Source organism: Syngnathus scovelli, chromosome 6 (assembly GCF_024217435.2).
Source record: "Syngnathus scovelli strain Florida chromosome 6, RoL_Ssco_1.2, whole genome shotgun sequence".
Classification (NCBI taxonomy): Eukaryota; Metazoa; Chordata; class Actinopteri; order Syngnathiformes; family Syngnathidae; genus Syngnathus; species Syngnathus scovelli.
Window position 1 is genome coordinate 9,257,579 of NC_090852.1, and position 17,619 is coordinate 9,275,197.

The 17,619-nt window shown below is 42.2% G+C and overlaps 1 protein-coding gene across 5 annotated transcripts; it reads left to right on the forward strand.

Moving 5' to 3' along the window:
* The first annotated feature begins 1,913 nt into the window (after positions 1–1,913).
* Positions 1,914–17,585, forward strand: LOC125971013 (ELKS/Rab6-interacting/CAST family member 1). 5 transcript variants are annotated; one of them, XR_007482325.2, is made up of 21 exons: positions 1,914–2,289; positions 3,552–4,318; positions 4,445–4,633; positions 7,690–7,981; positions 8,150–8,277; positions 8,436–8,510; positions 8,578–8,733; positions 8,949–9,116; positions 9,257–9,424; positions 9,677–9,814; positions 9,946–10,086; positions 10,207–10,347; positions 10,418–10,611; positions 11,017–11,152; positions 11,227–11,358; positions 11,528–11,584; positions 12,671–12,831; positions 13,046–13,193; positions 13,394–13,489; positions 13,620–13,704; positions 14,576–14,723. XR_007482325.2 is itself a non-coding variant. In XM_049723839.2 (21 exons), exons 2-21 carry the CDS (start codon positions 3,776–3,778, stop codon positions 15,049–15,051), a joined length of 3,381 nt encoding a protein of 1,126 aa, XP_049579796.1. In that variant the 5' UTR covers positions 1,914–2,289; positions 3,552–3,775; the 3' UTR covers positions 15,052–17,585. The 5 variants fall into 5 exon arrangements, 3 of the variants coding, with proteins under 3 accessions (XP_049579796.1, XP_049579795.1, XP_049579797.1); XM_049723839.2 differs by lacking the exon at positions 13,620–13,704 and adding an exon at positions 14,914–17,585 and having other exon boundaries at positions 11,017–11,146; positions 14,576–14,761; XM_049723838.2 differs by lacking the exon at positions 13,620–13,704 and adding an exon at positions 14,914–17,585 and having other exon boundaries at positions 1,916–2,289; positions 14,576–14,761.
* Positions 17,586–17,619: the final 34 nt, after the last annotated feature.

The window sequence follows — 17,619 nt, forward strand, 5'->3', positions numbered from 1 at the left end:
ATCCATCCATCCATCTTCTTCCGCTTATCCGGGGTCGGGTCGCGGGGGCAGCAGCTTCAGGGGGGACTCCCAGACTTCCCTCTCCCCAGCCACTTCATCCAGCTCATCCCGGGGGCCCCAAGGCGTTCCCAGGCCAGCTGAGAGACATAGTCTCTCCAGCGCGTCCTGGGTCGTCCCCGGGGTCTCCTACTGGTGGGACATGCCCGGAACACCTCCCCAGGGAGGCGTCCAGGAGGCAGTCTCTCCCGGATGACCGAGCTTCTCACCCTATCTCTAAGGGAGAGCCCGGACATCCTGCGGAGAAAACTCATTTCGGCCGCTTGTATCCGTTCAAAACATAATAATAATAATAATAATAATAATAATAATAATAATAATAATAATAATAATAATAATAATAATAAAATTGTGGCGGACCTCAGATCCTTTGTGATGTCATGGTCACTTTGTATCTGATGAATTGTCTCTAGCCTTAGTTGTTTGCAGACAGTCATGGAATAAAGGCATGTTCCTCCCTTCTGCCGCAATATAAACAACAATTATTTAAAATGTAAAACCTAATACCAAAATAACGATTACAAATGGATCCATGGTATAATACAAAAATAATTTAAAAACAAACACATTTAACATTTGGCATCCTTCTATCCACAACATATATTTGTTAATTTATAATGATAATACAGTGTACACGATCTCAGGCATTAGAATCACTGTAAATACACTGCGATACGATTGTACAATGGTTAACCATTAATAGAGTTCATCTGTAAATAAACAAAAAAAATCGTTTAACAATGTAGATACTACTTAATACTTGGAACTCCCAAGCCGGAAAAAATGTCGTTGAAGATATTAAAAAAATAAAAAAATAAAAATAAAATGAAGGGGGCCTCTATTTGTAGTTGAACACTACTCCCTGGTGGTGGTATGTTAAAACATGCTCCATGTTTCGCCAAACGTCAGCTTTGTAGGTAGAATAGAACGAAAGCGATAGGAGCTTGTGTTTCTCCAACTTTTTACCTCAAGCACCGCCTCAAAAATTATTTTCTATCACAATGACCAACATTCAATTACAGTAAAGTAGTAAAGGTGAGTAGGGGTCATTGACCTTTTTGAAAATGAGAACTTTGGATATTATTTTTAAGGGCTCCCAGTTTGAAACAGTTCTGAAATATAGCACGTGCAAAAAATGTAGGTAGAATGTCAGTGGAGAGCATTTGTAGAACAGGCCTGCATGATCCTTATGTGGTTCTTGGGGGCTACATGGTCCACCCAGGAGGTGAACCATGTTGGTGAACCCTGGCCTAAAAGTTTATCACAAACGATACAGAAGTTCAAATCCCAAAGTGCATTATTGTTAGACACTGTAACATTATGCCCAGTTTGAACATGAACACCATGCTTGAATATAGGAAATATAAAAGAGTACTTGTGATTCAGATAAAAATGTATAACAAATAAAAGAAAAGTAGATCCTACGTAAAGAAATCTTTCAAAATCAACACTTTAATGTGAAGTATTGTACTTAATTGTTGACTCCAACTGAACTTGAAAATTAACTGCATGCAGCCTACTTGAAAAGAAAATTTAACAATGCTGTCTGCACGTCTGCAAACTTAATTTTAATGTTAGATTGTATACAATACAATGTATACAATACATTATATGGTATTTGTAAAATCTATTCAATACATTTCAGCATTTCTCTTGGCTAAACTGCTTTCACTAGCTAATGTGGATGTTTATTCATTCATTCATTTGAGGAGGTGCACCAGTCGTGACATGATATTGGTGGTATTATTAGGTGCATTAAATTAGGTTCAGGTATCAAATGCACGGCCGCCACTAATAAAAAACCTTGTGTACCTATGTGGCCGTCTCTTTCTCGTGACCGCGCATCGCGCATCGAAACAGAAGCGTGGCATGCGCGGCAAGGACAGTTTTGGGAACGCGCATCGGAGGCTTGCTGACGTCACTGAAGCGCCTTGGCTTGCTCTCGTGAACTGCTGGCAAAAAAGATGGCAAAATTTGATAGACAACTGTCGAGCGACTAGCATCTAAAATTTATTTATTTTGCAATCGAATGCCTATTGTGTAATTGTTTGGGGAAGCGAGGCTGATTTTCGATGGTAGCAGACGACAGAAAAGCTAGTTTATTGCAGACGTTTTAAGCACTGGCTATTGTGTTAGTAGCGAGGGGGAAAAGGAGAGCTTCTGCTGGCTTGTCCACGTACATGGAAGACATCAACCTATGTCATATTGAACGTTGGTTGACGGGAATGACAGGTATGTAAAACCCCTCAATGACAAACCAGCGTGTATAGAAAATATATATAAAGCTGCTTAGGAAAACTGTTCGATTTTAAGGGTGTCTCCACCACGGCAGACCCGTGTTCGGTGTCGTTTGGGATTGTGTGAAAAAAACATCCTGTTCTGCTTTTTGACATTTTGATCGTGTGTTGCCTTTGGATAAATAATGCTGTCTAGTTAAATGACAGACTTGTGGTTATCTTGTTATCCATTTGTACAGCGATGGAGTTTTTTTTCCCTCCCCTTTCGTCCACTGTGGACAATCCCCCCTTCCCCCCTCCTTCCCCTGCTAGTTTACACGTAAACGTCAACATGTCACATTTTGCCTTTGTTATACATAATCAATTTTGAACGCCCACAAACATGAGGCTAGCAAATGGGGTTTTTGTTCCAAATGGGGAAATACTCCACATTGAAAAGATTTAGCGGTCACCGTTAGCCGGTAGTTTGATGAAACGTTAGCCAGCTAGCAAGGCCACGCAGGCTGAGGGTTACATTTGTGGTGGGCATATACACGACAAGATTGACGATTAAAGCGCATTCTCTCTTACCCTCCAGAAATACAAAGAAGCCCGCGATGACAACCGTAAATTAAGATCGCGTTTGTTACATAATGCATTTTCGATCTTTTATTTAGTGGTGGTGAAAGTTGTCACACCCTCTAAAACACTAGAACCAGGGTCAATTTGCAGGATTTTGCATGGATGTATGTTAGGAAAACATGTATTGCGTTTTGGACATATATGTGCACCTGAGTTTTTTAGTGACGTCTACTTTTTTCTATCTACCTAACTCACTCTCTCGCTCTCTGTCTGCGCATGATGGAAACCAGTGATACAATTACATATCAAATGACTGGTTTCCTCCCATATTCCAAAAACATTCATGATAGGTTAACTGAAGACTAAATTGTTCCTAAGTGTGAATGGATAGTTGTCTATTTGTGCCCTCTGAATGGCTGGCAACAAGGTTAGGGTGTACTCCCTCACTTCCCACTAAGCGTCAGCTGGTCAGGGCCCCGGGACACCTACAACCAAATTATGTGCTGGTGTGATGAACTGAGAAGATTGGTACTACCAGCACCAAGTTAAATTGGACGACTGCCCAGTGGTTAGGAATCACTGGTACGAGTGGGGTGTTGGATGGATGGTTGGATAAATGTTTAGTTGTGCCTAAGGATGTGACTGGTGAGTGTTTAATCATAATGTATACAAAACTTCAATTTACATTCTCTGCAGATCGACATCTCATTTAGCAACGGTGGATGTGTCAGCTCCTGTTGGGAACAGGATATCTGTGTATGTCGCCTATCAGTGAAAGTGGAGAGACTTCTTTCATCATGAACATTGTGCCTTCTGCCTCTAACTGAGCAACCACAAGCACAAATCAGTGTGATCATTAGCTTGCATCTGAGCTTACCCACCCTACTTTTGCCGCTTGCCTTGAGTCTTCAGCTCAGAACATGTATGGTAGCGCCCGCTCGGTCGGCAGAGGGGATGCCAACCATAGTGGAGGCAGGGATGCAGGCGGGGGCACTAATCAGGGATCGGGTCGCTCCCCTCGCCTCCCTCGCTCCCCCCGCATGGGCCACCGTCGCACAAACAGCACCGGGGGCAGCGGAGGAGGTCCCGGTGGCGCGGGAGGCAAGACGCTCTCGATGGAGAACATCCAGTCCCTCAACGCAGCATATGCCACCTCGGGACCGATGTACCTGAGCGACAATGAGGTGGCTGTGGGGGAGCACCTCCCCAAAAGTGCAGGCGGGGCTGTGACCACCATGGGGCGGCAGCGGGTGACCTACGGATCAAGGAGCAGCGGCGGCGTGGTGGCAGCGAGCACACCCAACATCTCCACCTCGGTGCCTTCGAGCACAGTGCTGCCTGCGGGCCTTATGGCGGGCGACGCTTTGGCTTTTGGGGACCACCACATGGCGTCCACGGTACCCCATTCTTTAAGGCAGGCGAGGGACAACACCATACTGGACCTTCAGGCCCAACTCAAAGAGGTATTGACTGAGAGGTTACAAATCTAATCGTGCAATGAAGTTGTTTGCACGGTGGCATAAAAATATATGAAACAGTACATGCAATTCTTGACACGTCTCCTCTGCGTTGATCTCTGCTTGTCTTAGGTTCTGCGGGAAAACGAATTGTTGCGGCGGGAAGTGGAAGTCAAAGAGAGCAAGCTGAGCTCGTCCATGAATTCCATCAAAACATTTTGGAGTCCAGAGCTGAAAAAGGAGCGAGCGCTCCGCAAAGATGAGGTGTCGAAGATCTGTGTGTGGAAGGAACAATACCGTGTGATTCAAGACGAATCTCAGGTGAATTCTTCTATATTGTTTACTTTGATAGCTTCGATCGGGGCTATCAAACTCATTTTCATTGCGAGCCATATTTTAGTTATTGTTTTCCTCAGAGAGGTACTGTGACTGTGAAAATGCAATAAAAATATATTTTTAGAGCTGAAAAGATTAATCAAATAACTCAAAACCTTATATTACAAAAAACAATGAAACAGGACCTCTGCTTTGAATGTTTGGAGGGATCACTTTTCCACTCAGACTAATGTTCACAAGTGCCACAGGGTGTAGAACTAATGGCAGCATGCCAGGAATAAACAGTCAGGAAAAGAAAAAAGTGTGGGATCATTTTCGCTTACGAAAGACGATAAAGTGCATTGTGTGTACAGCAAAGCAACAACATCAACATAATGATATCCAGCATGATGCAATGTAGCTAATTTGATAAAGACTACCACCGTGAGAACATATTGTAATGACCACATAAGTGGTCAAGAAGAGACTTAGCATCCCGTGCACTGTCAATAACTATTGAAGAACTGGTAACAGAATAAATAGGTTCAAAGTACATTCATCGACAAGCTTCTATGTCCACGGAAGCCACTCAACTCGACACACAGCCTGGCTAATCATTAGCTAGTCCACAGCTAGCTGCTAACATAAGCTAACAACAGCTAATTCCTTCTTTCACATCAATCACCAGGCCAGGCTCAGCCATTTTAAAGCCCCATACACTCAAAGTTACAGATACTGCAGTGTCGAAAAAGAGGATTACCACACCGAGTGGTCTGAAATACTACCTGCACCTGACATGCACATTTGTAATTGTATTAGGTGTCATAATCAATCAAATGTTATCTATGTAATTGATGCGATAGTCTGTAGAATAATCAATTTTAAAATGGCTGCAACCCTGATGTATCATCACACCTTGACATCAACATATACAGAAGTGTCCCTGTATTTCATTATTATGTATATTTATAACAACAATTTGAAATTGAAATCACAAGTCAAAGAAAATATTCAGTCAAGTAAAAATATTATTCCAGTTATGTTAAGTAGGGATTTCTTAAATAAATGCTTGTAATATTATAAAAAGTGAAGAGAATTTGCAATTTTGGTTAGACTATTAGTCAAACTGTAAAGAACTAATCCATTTAGTGAGAAACATAAAGGAGACACACGATTGCTTTCAAAAGTATTAATTTCCTACTGTCGCCTTTACTGTGTTTACCTGTCTCTTAATTAATATACTAAGTTCCAGGCAGGTTTTTCCTATCTTGTTAACCCTCTTATCCTTTATATACCGAGTACGTATGCAGTGATATGCTCCTTTTTAATGGATGGAATAGAATATGCTTGTTCGAATGCTCTACTATTCCCCCTAAAAGAGTTTGTCCTTCAAGCTACTTTATAATTGTTGAGTGAGCTCAGCGAAATTAAAAAGGGTACCTTACATCCTTTGTTCCTTAATGAAAGGGCAGATTTCTCAAGTTTGCCCACACTGTCGTAGAATCACTGTGGTTTAATTCCAGCGATTCCTGAGCAGCTGTGGGCTAATAAGTGGGTCTTGTAATTTAAAGATGTCTGCTTTCTCCCAAGCTGGCACACACGCACCTCCAAGGCGTTTTGTTTTTTCTAATTATGGCCACTGTCTGTTGTTGCTGTTTGTTTACTTTTGTGTTTTATCTTAAATCCCTGTGTATTTTTTTAAGCATCTCTTTTCTCCTTCAGACATTTACCTAATAATCTGTTCACTCATCCTTTTCCAATTGCAATATGGAACCTCCTGGCGTATTTAATTTTAGCTCAACACTCTTTGTCTTTTTAATTAATGTGTATGATTCACTGAGGCGTGGGCCCTCATGTGGCAATTTACATGTTTTAATCACACATTGAGTATTTTTAACATGTATGTTCCGGGTTGGAGTCTCAGACTAAGTCACCATAGCCGAATAACATTCCACCCACTTAATATTTTCTGTCAACTAGGTCTACATCATGATATTTTCGCGCGTACACACACACACTATACTTAATTTTTTCTAGTGCTAGGGTAAAGAAGGGTGTGAAACTGCCAGGCACAGAATGATTTAACTCAACTGTGGAACATGTCATGTCGCAAGACTTCTTTTCTCATTTGCGCTATTACACTTAAGATTGTGTGGTAAGTGACACCGTTTGAAACGTTGACGCCTCTGCCCGCTAACAAATTCCGGAATACCAAACGCAGTAGACAGGCTAGCAGAAATTAGCATAGACGTTGTGTTGTTTTATACCTTCAAACAACTGCGTCTTTAACACTTTTTGGAACTTGGATGTAAATGTTGGGAGCGAAGGGGGGAGCAAGAAACAGAGAGTGGGGGGTTGAAAGGAAAGCAGACTTGTCTCTTTGTTGTGCCTTGTGAACAAATCTCACTATGGCTTGAGACGAGTGTGTGACATGGTCTTGCTTGGCCCGGGGCCAAATGCCACAATCCATGGAAAAGGGGCTCATGACCTGATTAGATTTTACCATTTGCCTCACCCCGAAGTGTGCAATGTAACACCACTCACAATTGCGTCACCCGACCGCTGCTATGATGAAAGGGCCACATTTCCTCCTTACCTCCGCCAAACCTTTTATTGGATAGTTAAACAGGGCTAGAGACTAACTTTTTGGACTGGCTACACCCAAAATGTATGACTCATCGCATTCAACACTGTCATTTTTTTTTTAAACAAAACTAAATGCTTAACCAACAAACCTGGTCATTATAACGTTGTTTATTTGCTGCGCACTTGCACGAGACAGGCAATGGATGGGAAAAAAATGTAGTCAGGCTCTGTTCTCAAAAATTGAACTTCATCCTATTTCTTGAAATGCTGATTTCACATTGCCAAGCAATCGCAATAGTTTTGGTGAAGAATAACAGTGTTGATATTTGAGTTTAATTTGAGCCCACATTTGTGGTGAAAGGAATGATTTAGCCGATTCATTTGTCATCAACGTGACGTCAGCTTTACAAAAGTCGACGTCACAATGAGCGATCGAAGATGCGCACACATGCAAAAAACAAAATGTTTTCCCACAGCACCTCCAGATGACTGTGCAGGCGCTCCAGGATGAGCTAAGGATCCAGCGGGATCTAAACCAGCTGCTGCAGCAAGACCCCGCCAGCCAAGGCCGGGATCTGGCCCTGGCGTCGGAACCGACTGAAGAGAACTTTAGGCGGCTGCATTGTGAACACGACAGGCAGGCCAAGGAACTCTTTCTTCTTAGGAAAACTTTGGAGGAGATGGAGATGAGAATTGAGACGCAGAAGCAAACTCTTGGGGCCCGAGATGAATCCATCAAGAAACTATTGGAGATGTTGCAAAGCAAAGGTGGGTGGAAATTTTCACCCAATGTTGGTGCAGGTTTGACATTTGTACAATTCATTTCAAATGTCAGCTGTTGAAATTGTCCAATATCTCTCTCCTTTATGTGTTAGCCGCTCCTAGCTGCCCACAGGCGTTCTGTTATGTAACCACACTATTCCAATGTGTCATCAGGTCCATCTGCTAAGGCATCAGAGGAGGACCAGGAGCGCACCAGGAGGCTGGCTGATGCAGAGATGCACTGGCATCACCTGGAAAGTTTACTAGATCAGAGAGAGCGAGAGATAACTGCGTTGAGAGAAGTAAGGCCATGTTCCATCAACACTGTACTGCCACATTTATTACGCAAAAATGACGTACTATCAAAGTCAAGACAATATATCTTTGTATCCTTTTCTCCACTAATAAATGGAAGTAATTTCTTTCACAGGATTATTAAATAAATCTTGTCTGTCAACAGGAGCTGCATCGCAGATATGAGGGAACACCAGAGTCCACCAAAACAAAGGCTTTACAGACAGTCATTGACATGAAGGTGAGGACTGTATTTGACCTCGATTCCGTGGATGCCAGTTGCGTTAGAACACCTTCATCACCCCCAGGATGCAAAGATCAACTCAATGGAACGAAGCCTGAGGGACATGGAGGAGGAGCTGCTCATGATGAAGTCAAATGGGCTTCTGAGCTGTGAGGAACGACAGGAGGAGATGAAGCAAATGGAGGTCTACCGCAGCCACACCAAGTTCATGAAGAGCAAGGTCAGACAAATTCTGAGGTTCTTGGTGGGGGAAATTAAATTTGCACTTGGTAAGGAGGCGACTTGCGCAATTAATAATAATTTCTGTGGATTTTCAAAGTTGAGAACATTCCATAGGTATGAACAGGAATTTAGCTTTTATTGAAGTTTTCCGCCCCTGTGCAACTCTAGTAAGGAGCTGTTGTTGAGTTTTGTCTCCACTCTCCTCACCCCCAGATGGACCAAGTGAAGCAAGACCTCTCCCGGAAGGACACCGAACTGCTCGGCCTGCAGACAAAGTTGGAGACGCTCACTAACCAGTTTTCAGACAGCAAACAGCACATTGAGGTCCTCAAGGAGTCTCTCACTGCCAAGGAACAGAGGGCCGCCATTTTACAGACAGAGGTATGGCACAATCACTTTCAAACCACAGCTCAGACTCGCATCTCCTACCCATCCCCACCAATGCAGACTTGTCCAAAAGCAGCTGAATTTATTGAAAATGCAATTCAGCTGATCTAGTCTGATCTGGTTTTCCTGGTTAGGTGGATGCCTTGCGTCTGCGCTTGGAAGAGAAGGAGGCCACTTTGAATAAAAAGAGCAAGCAGATTCAAGAAATGTCTGAAGAGAAAGGCACGCTTAGTGGAGAGATCCATGACCTCAAGGACATGCTTGATGTGAAGGAGCGCAAAGTCAACGTGCTTCAGAAAAAGGTGATTAAAACATAAAAAAAAGTGCAAATTCAAACTTTTCCCTCCAAGGGCAGCACACAGAAAAATGTAAAAATACGTAGATACTGTTGACTTTCTTCACCTTGAATTTATTCAACACACTTAATACAATCTATCAAGCAATTGTTTTTATATTGTTGATTTTTAGTAAAATAAATGGACTGCGGGCTGCAAATTATAATTTAGACAGCCCTTTAATGATGTCATGGCTGACTGTATGTATTCCCTTTGAAGATTGAGAACTTGCAGGAGCAACTGAGGGACAAGGAGAAGCAGATGAGCAGCCTAAAGGAGAGAGTCAAGTCTTTGCAGGCTGACACGTCCAACACAGACACTGCCCTCACTACGCTGGAGGAGTCTCTTGCTGAAAAGGTAACAGATGAATGTCTTACTAAACACCACGCTCTTTCTCTATGAATGTGTGAGTGTGGAATTTTTTAATACTGTGGTCCCCACGACTAATATTTTAATATATGTTCTATTTCCTTGACTATTTATGGTAGGAACGAATCATAGAGCGATTAAAGGAGCAGCGAGATAGAGACGACCGAGAGAAGACTGAAGAGCTGGAGTCCAACAAGAAGGAGCTGAAAGAGTTGAAGGAGAGGCTGAGTTTACTGCAGGGAGACCTGTCAGACAGGGAGGTAATAACAATTCACTTCCCAACGCAGCTCATCTTCATTTCCTTTCATTATGACTTGTGCTTGCTTTGTTAGTTTAATAAGGTGGAAATGTTTTCTTTCTGCTTTGCTTTATGTGCTCAGACATCTCTGCTGGACCTGAAAGAGCACGCGTCATCGCTGGCCTCCTCCGGCCTGAAGAAAGACTCCAAACTAAAAAGTCTGGAGATCGCCCTCGAACAGAAGAGGGAGGAGTGTCTCAAACTAGATAACCACCTTAAGAGGGTAAGATGGCGTCATGACAACACGGCAGGCCACTAACACCTCACATCCCGCTCTTCTCTCATCTTGCCAGGCTCAGAATGCAACTCTTGAAGCTCAGGCCAACACCGAGCTGGCAGAGCGCATTAAGAGCCTGAAACAGGAAGTGGCCCGCCACAAAGAGGATTCTGGGAAAGCACAAGCCGAGGTGGACCGCCTGCTGGAGATCCTCCGAGAAATGGAAAATGAGAAAAATGACAAAGACAAGAAGATCAACGAGCTGGAGGGGTGAGTTTTTTCTTGTGTCTCTCAAATGCTTTCCCATGAACGTTACTGAGGAAGTGGAAAAAAAAAAACGGACAGCCGCATGATCCAATAAGTGCTAAAGATAGGGCTGGATAGATTGACAGGTTGTAGAAGTAAAGGAAGTCCCCTTTGACTTTCACCTTCCTTCTCCTAATTTGTACACACCCTCTTTTAATTCTCTCTTGCCTTTTCAATGGAAATCCTTCATCCTGACAGTTTGGCCTCCAGGTTAGTACATCTCCTTACATCTTTGCGTCATCTTTTTCATCATTCACCACCATGAGGATTTATTTGTGATCATTATGACTTTTTTTGGTCAAAGGAAAATGCTCAAATTTGGCCCCATTGTGTGTACACTGCTTTAGTTGATTCTTTCGTCTTCTATAGGCAGATGAAAGATCAGACAAAGAAGGTGGCATCTCTGAAGCACAAAGAACAGGTGGAAAAAAGCAAGAATGCCCGACTGATGGACGAGGCTAAGAAGCGTGAGGACAACATGTCTGAGAGCTCACTGCAGGTGAAGGTGAGGCATGACTCTCAGCACAACAGATTCACATGAACTTGCTGATTGCCCACTGCCGGTCGGTCGCTCTACAGGACTCTTTGCGTCAGAAGTCGGAGCGCATCGAGGAGCTGGAGGAGGCCTTGAGAGAGAGCGTGCAGATCACCGCCGAGCGAGAGATGGTGCTTGCTCAGGAGGAGGCTGCCAGGTCCCTGCAGGAGAAACAGGTATGGCCACGGCTAGCGCAAAGGAGCAACATCACACCTCACCAGGGTTGTGGTCATCATCTTTTTGTTTTTAAATTGACATCCTTCCTCTTTGCTGGCTACCGCTCCTCTTCTTTCAGTTCTTTTGTCGTTTTTTTTTTCTCTCTTTCCGCTACTCACCGCCTGTCAGAAGCACTCACTCAATGCAATGCATGAGTCCAACCTCGCCCACTTAAAGTGGTCTAAGGTACGAGCCCTTTATCTTTACGTGTGTGTGAGAGAATCTCATTCAGAGGCGACAAAGTACCGTGAACAGCAACACCTTCTGCACACATGCAGCCTGGAAGTAACTCAAAGGCGTTATTTGTTCCACTGTACAGTGTCCCCCACCCCGCATGTTCGCATTTCACTATTTGCAATTCAAAATTATCCTTGGGAGAACCTCCTTTATTTGCTGAGAAATCCTCCTTCCGACTCTTTTAGTGTTTTGGCTAAAGCCTCTCTAATATAAAAGTATTGCTTTGGCACCTTCTTGGGGCATCTTGGTGCCAAGGACTGATGGAGATGTAAAGACAGGAGCTAAGTAGTACTTTGCCACCTTTTTGTGGCACGTCTAGGAAATTACAACCCCTTTTAGGGCATAATTGGGGAATACTGTATTGAATTATATTGGACTGGTTGCTGTGTAATTGTCATGTTTGCTTATGAAAGTGCTTATGGGAGTTGCATATTGAAGAAAACACAAACTTTCTGCTTGTGTCATGCGTACTTGGGTACACTTGCAAAATCAATTGAGCAATTCTTCAAAATAAAGACCATGTGCTCCCTTCAAATTGTTTATTGCCACTCCCAGTTGAAGTTTAATGAAAAACTATACAGAAAAACAATTCCGGATATTGTAAGGCAAACACATGTAGAAAGACAATATTACAATAGTCACAGTTTATTCTTTAGCCGCTGCGAAAAACATCTAATATTACTACAGCTTATTGAGTCATTTTTTTATTACTTTTTTTTATAAAGTACAAAACTGTAGAGTGCTACTTTCCTCGCTAAAAATGTGTTACATAAATGTTGATGGTGTTTCATGGGGGATGGAATAGATTGAATTTGGGGCTCTGCTATTCGAATTGGCTTGTGCCAGCGTACCTAATAAAGCGACCAGCGAGTGTATACACTTGGTAAATAGCAAGTAAATACAACTTCTACCATCACCGAATGCTACTTCACTCATCCCTTCCACTTCCATCATGTGTCTCTATGTTTTTATCGGAGCTTTTCCTACTCCTTTTATTTTCCTTTTATTTTAACCGATTTGTGTGTGTGTTTCAAGATGGAGGAACTGCTTGGAGCCATGGAGAAAGTGAAGCAGGAGCTAGAATCCATGCGGGCCAAACTCTCCTCCACCCAGCAGTCTCTGTGTGAAAAGGAGGCTCATCTCACCACCCTGAGAGCCGAACGCAGGAAGCATCTGGAGGAAGTGCTGGAAATGAAGTAAGGACTCGCAGCAGGACTGATTATTGATTGACATTTTCACCAATTGTGGTTGTGCCGGGATCGAATCCATCGCAATAAATGTGCGTTCACTCTGTGGCTCAATTAGATGGATTTGTTTGTTTGTTTGTTTGTTTGTTTATTTATTTATTTATTTATTTATTTATTTATTTATAAACAGCTGGTTTTTTTTCCCCCTCTCCCACACTGACAGGCAAGAGGCGCTGCTGGCGGCCATTAGTGAGAAGGATGCAAACATTGCTCTGCTGGAGTTGTCCTCCTCCAAGAAAAAGAAGACCCAGGATGAAGTGTCTTTGTTGAAACGAGAGAAAGATCGACTGGTGCAACAACTCAAGCAGCAGGTGGGTGGGACAAATTTCAGATAAATAAGTGGCACCCATACAATAAATTGGAATTTGATGCTTTTTGCCACCATCACCATTTGGCTTCTAACTTAATAAACAAAACATGCAACAAAATATGATTCAAATTTGAAATAATACAAGTATAGACAAATATTCAGATTCCTGACTGTTTATTTGTTTCTGTGGTAAATAATCAGACACAGAACCGCATGAAATTGATGGCAGACAACTATGAGGACGAACATCTAAAAACAGCCCCTGACCATACAAACCACAGGCCCTCCCCAGACCAGGTAGAGTATAACAACCGGGTTTCTCTCTTCATCCTTACCTCCCAGATTAAGATAATCATGTGTGCTGGTGCTCAGCTTTGAACACACACTAACCAAATATTCCTCTCTACCGCTGCACCTGGCCTAACAGGATGATGAGGAGGGTATTTGGGCATAGCCAACATTGTGCCCGCCCCCCTCTCTTTCTCTCTCTCTCTGCCATTTTGTTGCCAAGGGTGAGCTTGTCTAAAATAACAAATGTGTTTTGTTACTGCGCCATTCCACCTTTTTGCCAATTATTCATCTTGCGTTTGTTTGTCTTTGTGTGCGTTGTTTATTTTCTGTTTCATTATTTTCCTGCCTTCTGTGTTGGTGCTCATTGTTATCTTTGCTGGTCTCAAGTGCTTCTTCATTATCCATGTGTGTCTGCATGAGTGAACGGAATAAAGAAAGGACTCTAATTACACTGGTCAACAGCAATTTTTACTGAATGATGGCTTCATTTTCCCCTCAAAGTATTTTGAATGCTGATTTAAAAATGTCTACTTTTTTCAAGCACATCAGGTTTTTGAGATTTTTTGTTTTTCCAGTATAACCTATCAAAAGCTTGCTCAATATGGATTTTACCATGTGTGACTCAAAAAAAATGTTAGTACAAATTTGTTGACCAGTGTTATTGCATTCGACAGAACATCAGGGTTTTGCATGTCTTATCTAATGATGTTCTAATCAGTAAGCATTATGGTACAATACCACTTTTGGCATTAAAAATTACAATTCGCTTTGTAGAAAAAGATTTATTGTTGAAACATGTTTTGGCACTGATAAAGACACCACAGAAAAATAACGTACTATATATTTAGCATTTCTGTCCATCTCTTTTCTTTATTTAGTAAGTCAAGTTCCTACTGTAAAAAAAAAAAAACTAAAACAGTCAATGAAATAGCCTATGTTTATTTTAATTCATCCTTTTCCATGCGAAAACTTATTTTGGTGGCAGTGTTGTGGCTCCGTGTTTAATCACAATCAGAGTGTATTGTGACTGGTGTAAATTGTCATCATGTTCTCCGCCTCCACCAAAGTCTCAACATTTCTCCCCCCACACAGATGATAACCCCTGTTGTAGCCCTGTGCCAGAACCGCAGCAAGCTCAAGCTCTACATAGCCCACTTGACCGACCTCTGCTACGACCGCGACCCGAGCATCCTCAGCCACCTCACGCCGCCCGCCCACTACCACCGCAGCGACCCGGACGACTGGGAGGAGGAGCTCCTGAAGATGACGGCGGAACAGGTAAAGGAGGAGCACGTAAATTTGAGTGGCTGACGTTTGAGTTCATTTAAACATATGGGGAACAGCTTGTATGACCTGAAATTTACAGTCCACCCGAAAATGTAACACGGGTTATTAAACCAAATCAATGTTGGTGACCGTCTGCCTTCCAGTTGGAGAAGGAGCTAGAGCTGTGCGAAAAGGAAAGCGGTGAGCTGCAGGAGTACGCCAACTGCGTCCTGCAGCAGATTGCCGACTGCTGCCCTGACATCTTGGAGCAGGTTGTCAATGCGCTGGAGGAGTCCTGCTGACCCACGGGAGCGGCCCAGGTTTGCTCGGACCCCATTTCATCTCCAGCTTTTGACAAGGCCCTCCCCACGGGGTTACAATAACTACCAAAACTCGCCTGAAAGTGCTTTCCTGTCCCATTTTGACACCGTTTGATTCATATATTGACATTTAACCAGCTGTGTTAAGACATAAGTGAAAGAAACAGCACAATATTTAACATAACGCAACATTATTGCACACTTTGAGAGTACAGTGGAACTTCACAGCCCACACTTGAATAATCACAAGTCGGGTGTTATGAAAATCCAAAAAACTAGCAAGGTTCTATCTAATAAGGCACTCTGAGGTGTCGTGCACACAAAGCTGATTCAAAATCAAAACTTAACTTATTTCTGAGGTGGGATTACCCCCAAAGTTGCAATTGAATTCTAAGTTGTTTTGTTTTTTTAGAGGTTCCACTGTATTGAAATCTCATACTTGAGCACAAAGTCTGAACGTTTACTGCTGGTGTTCCTCTCTGTGGCTGGAGGCATTCGCAGTGGAATCAGGCACAGTTCTGTCACATGTTGAGTCTTTAACGGAAAAGGGCTTCATTAGTTGTTCACGTGGGGAAGGAAAGCACTCGGGGTCGGTGGGGTGCTGGGGACCACGCCAGTCTGAATTCCCTCCCTTATGGACTGCAAGCTACTGGTGGGAACATAGTTTCATCTCTGAGCTACGGATCTTTGGGATTACATCTTTTGTTACTTGCCTGGCTCAGCTGCCAGGGGTCTTGCTCTGTAGTCCTTTTAAAGGAGACATATTATGAAAGAATATTATGACCCCTCATTGTTAGGGAATGCAAGGAAATGGGGCAGCTTCTCAATTTTGCCAATTTAGCAACTTTGTGACTAGATTAGGAACAATTTGAAATGCTCCTGTTATTATTTTTTTTAATATTTAGAAGGACAGGAAATTACAATTTGCATTTTAATCAAGTAAAAAAACAAAAATGATAGGACGTTATGTTTTGGTTGGGGCTGGAACGAATTATTGGAATTTCAATTCATTTCAATGGGGAAACTTGATTTGATAGTCAGATGAGTTACAAGCTTGGTCCCGGAACAAATTAAACTTGTAAGTAAAATTGTAAGTCAAGGTTCCACTTGTTAGTCAAGATTCCACTGCATTTCTTTACATGACACTAAAAAGCCAATTCTCATAATTTGTCTCCTTTAATAATATAGACAAGAGAGACTGAAAGAGGGGCATTTTTATACTTTTATTCTGTCAATGGTTTTGCACATTGGGTTCACTTGTTATGAGGTATGCAATGTTTCTTTGGAGAACGTTCTAGTGGCCTTGAAGCATGTACGGGAGGTTGGGGGTGGGTGAGACAGTAGCCGACCTAACCCGGTGATGTTTTTTTTCCCCCTGTACTATTGGTGCTATCAAGGCACAATCTTAAAATTGGTCCCTGTGATCTATTTGGCATTGATCTCAAATTCCTAATAGATGTTACAAGGCACAAAATGTTCAGTTGGCCAAATGCCACAAAAAGAAAGTAACGGCTCTAATTTTGTTCAGTGTTCTCTTCAGGGCTCTTTTAATTTGACTTTTTAAGATCCGTTTGTAAATAAAGTGATATTTAACACGTGCTGTGACTGAATTGAGGTAAGTGGGCCATGTCGTGCATTCTTTTTTGACATTTTGAAAAGAAGAAAAAAAAAAAAATACTAAGCAGTGCCATTGTCTACTTTTGTCACAGAGAAAAAAAATGTGTGAGTACTGCTGTCTTAAGTATGGAGAATCTTCTATAGAAATATATGAACATAAATGCGTAGGTATGTATAAATGTTAACTGTATGGCTATACAATGAATGTTTGCACAGAATCACCAGGAGTGACAAAAAATTTAATTTGCGTCACTTGGGAAAAGAAAATGTTTCCACACCAGGTGTGATAGGAAGAAAATACTTTTTGTTTTGAACATTTAGTGTTGATTGTCAGTGGGCTCCATATAAGCCTGAAAGAACTATGTCAAGCTCTTTTCAGTTACAGTGGCACCTCCAAAGTCCTAGTGCCCCATAAAGTAATTTGAAAAATATTTACCGTTAAGTGGAGCTTGAAATAAATTTTATTCTGGGGTAAATGGGAAGTTCACTGTTGGACTTTAGCTGATCCGCTGTACTGTAACTCTGTGGGAGGCCTGGGAAGAAAATGCAGCTCCAGTCTAGGAAGCAACTTGTTCTTACTTGCTTCATGAATTGGAAGGTGGACTCGCCAACGCAACGACCAAGAGTGTGTGTTTCTTTTCCATTCAGTCTGTGTGTCTTCTTGCGTTTGATTTAATGTCTCATGTCATCTCTTAAACTAAATCTGTCAAGGAATTCAAGTGACTTTATTTTTAAATTTTATATTATTCAGAGGAATTCCTTTGTTTTGGTATTCGTAAAAGAAATGTGTTCTGCCTTGGATCTGTTTGTTGCAAAAAAAAAAAGAAAAAAAAAGCCCGGCCATATTTCTGAGTTGTTTGGATTTTGTATGGATGTAAATGAATAAATTATAAGCCTTGTTTCTGGCATTCTTGAAATTACATACACAAACCT

What these genes read in the sequence shown, in the direction of transcription:
- LOC125971013 (XM_049723838.2), top strand. Translation starts at nt 3,776, where the DNA reads ATGTATGGTAGCGCCCGCTCGGTCGGCAGAGGGGATGCCAACCATAGT. An exon ending in TCAACGTGCTTCAGAAAAAG is followed by an intron (nt 9,425 to 9,676) that starts GTGATTAAAACA and finishes TTCCCTTTGAAG; the next exon opens with ATTGAGAACTTGCAGGAGCA. An exon ending in GGTCCCTGCAGGAGAAACAG is followed by an intron (nt 11,359 to 11,527) that starts GTATGGCCACGG and finishes ACCGCCTGTCAG; the next exon opens with AAGCACTCACTCAATGCAAT.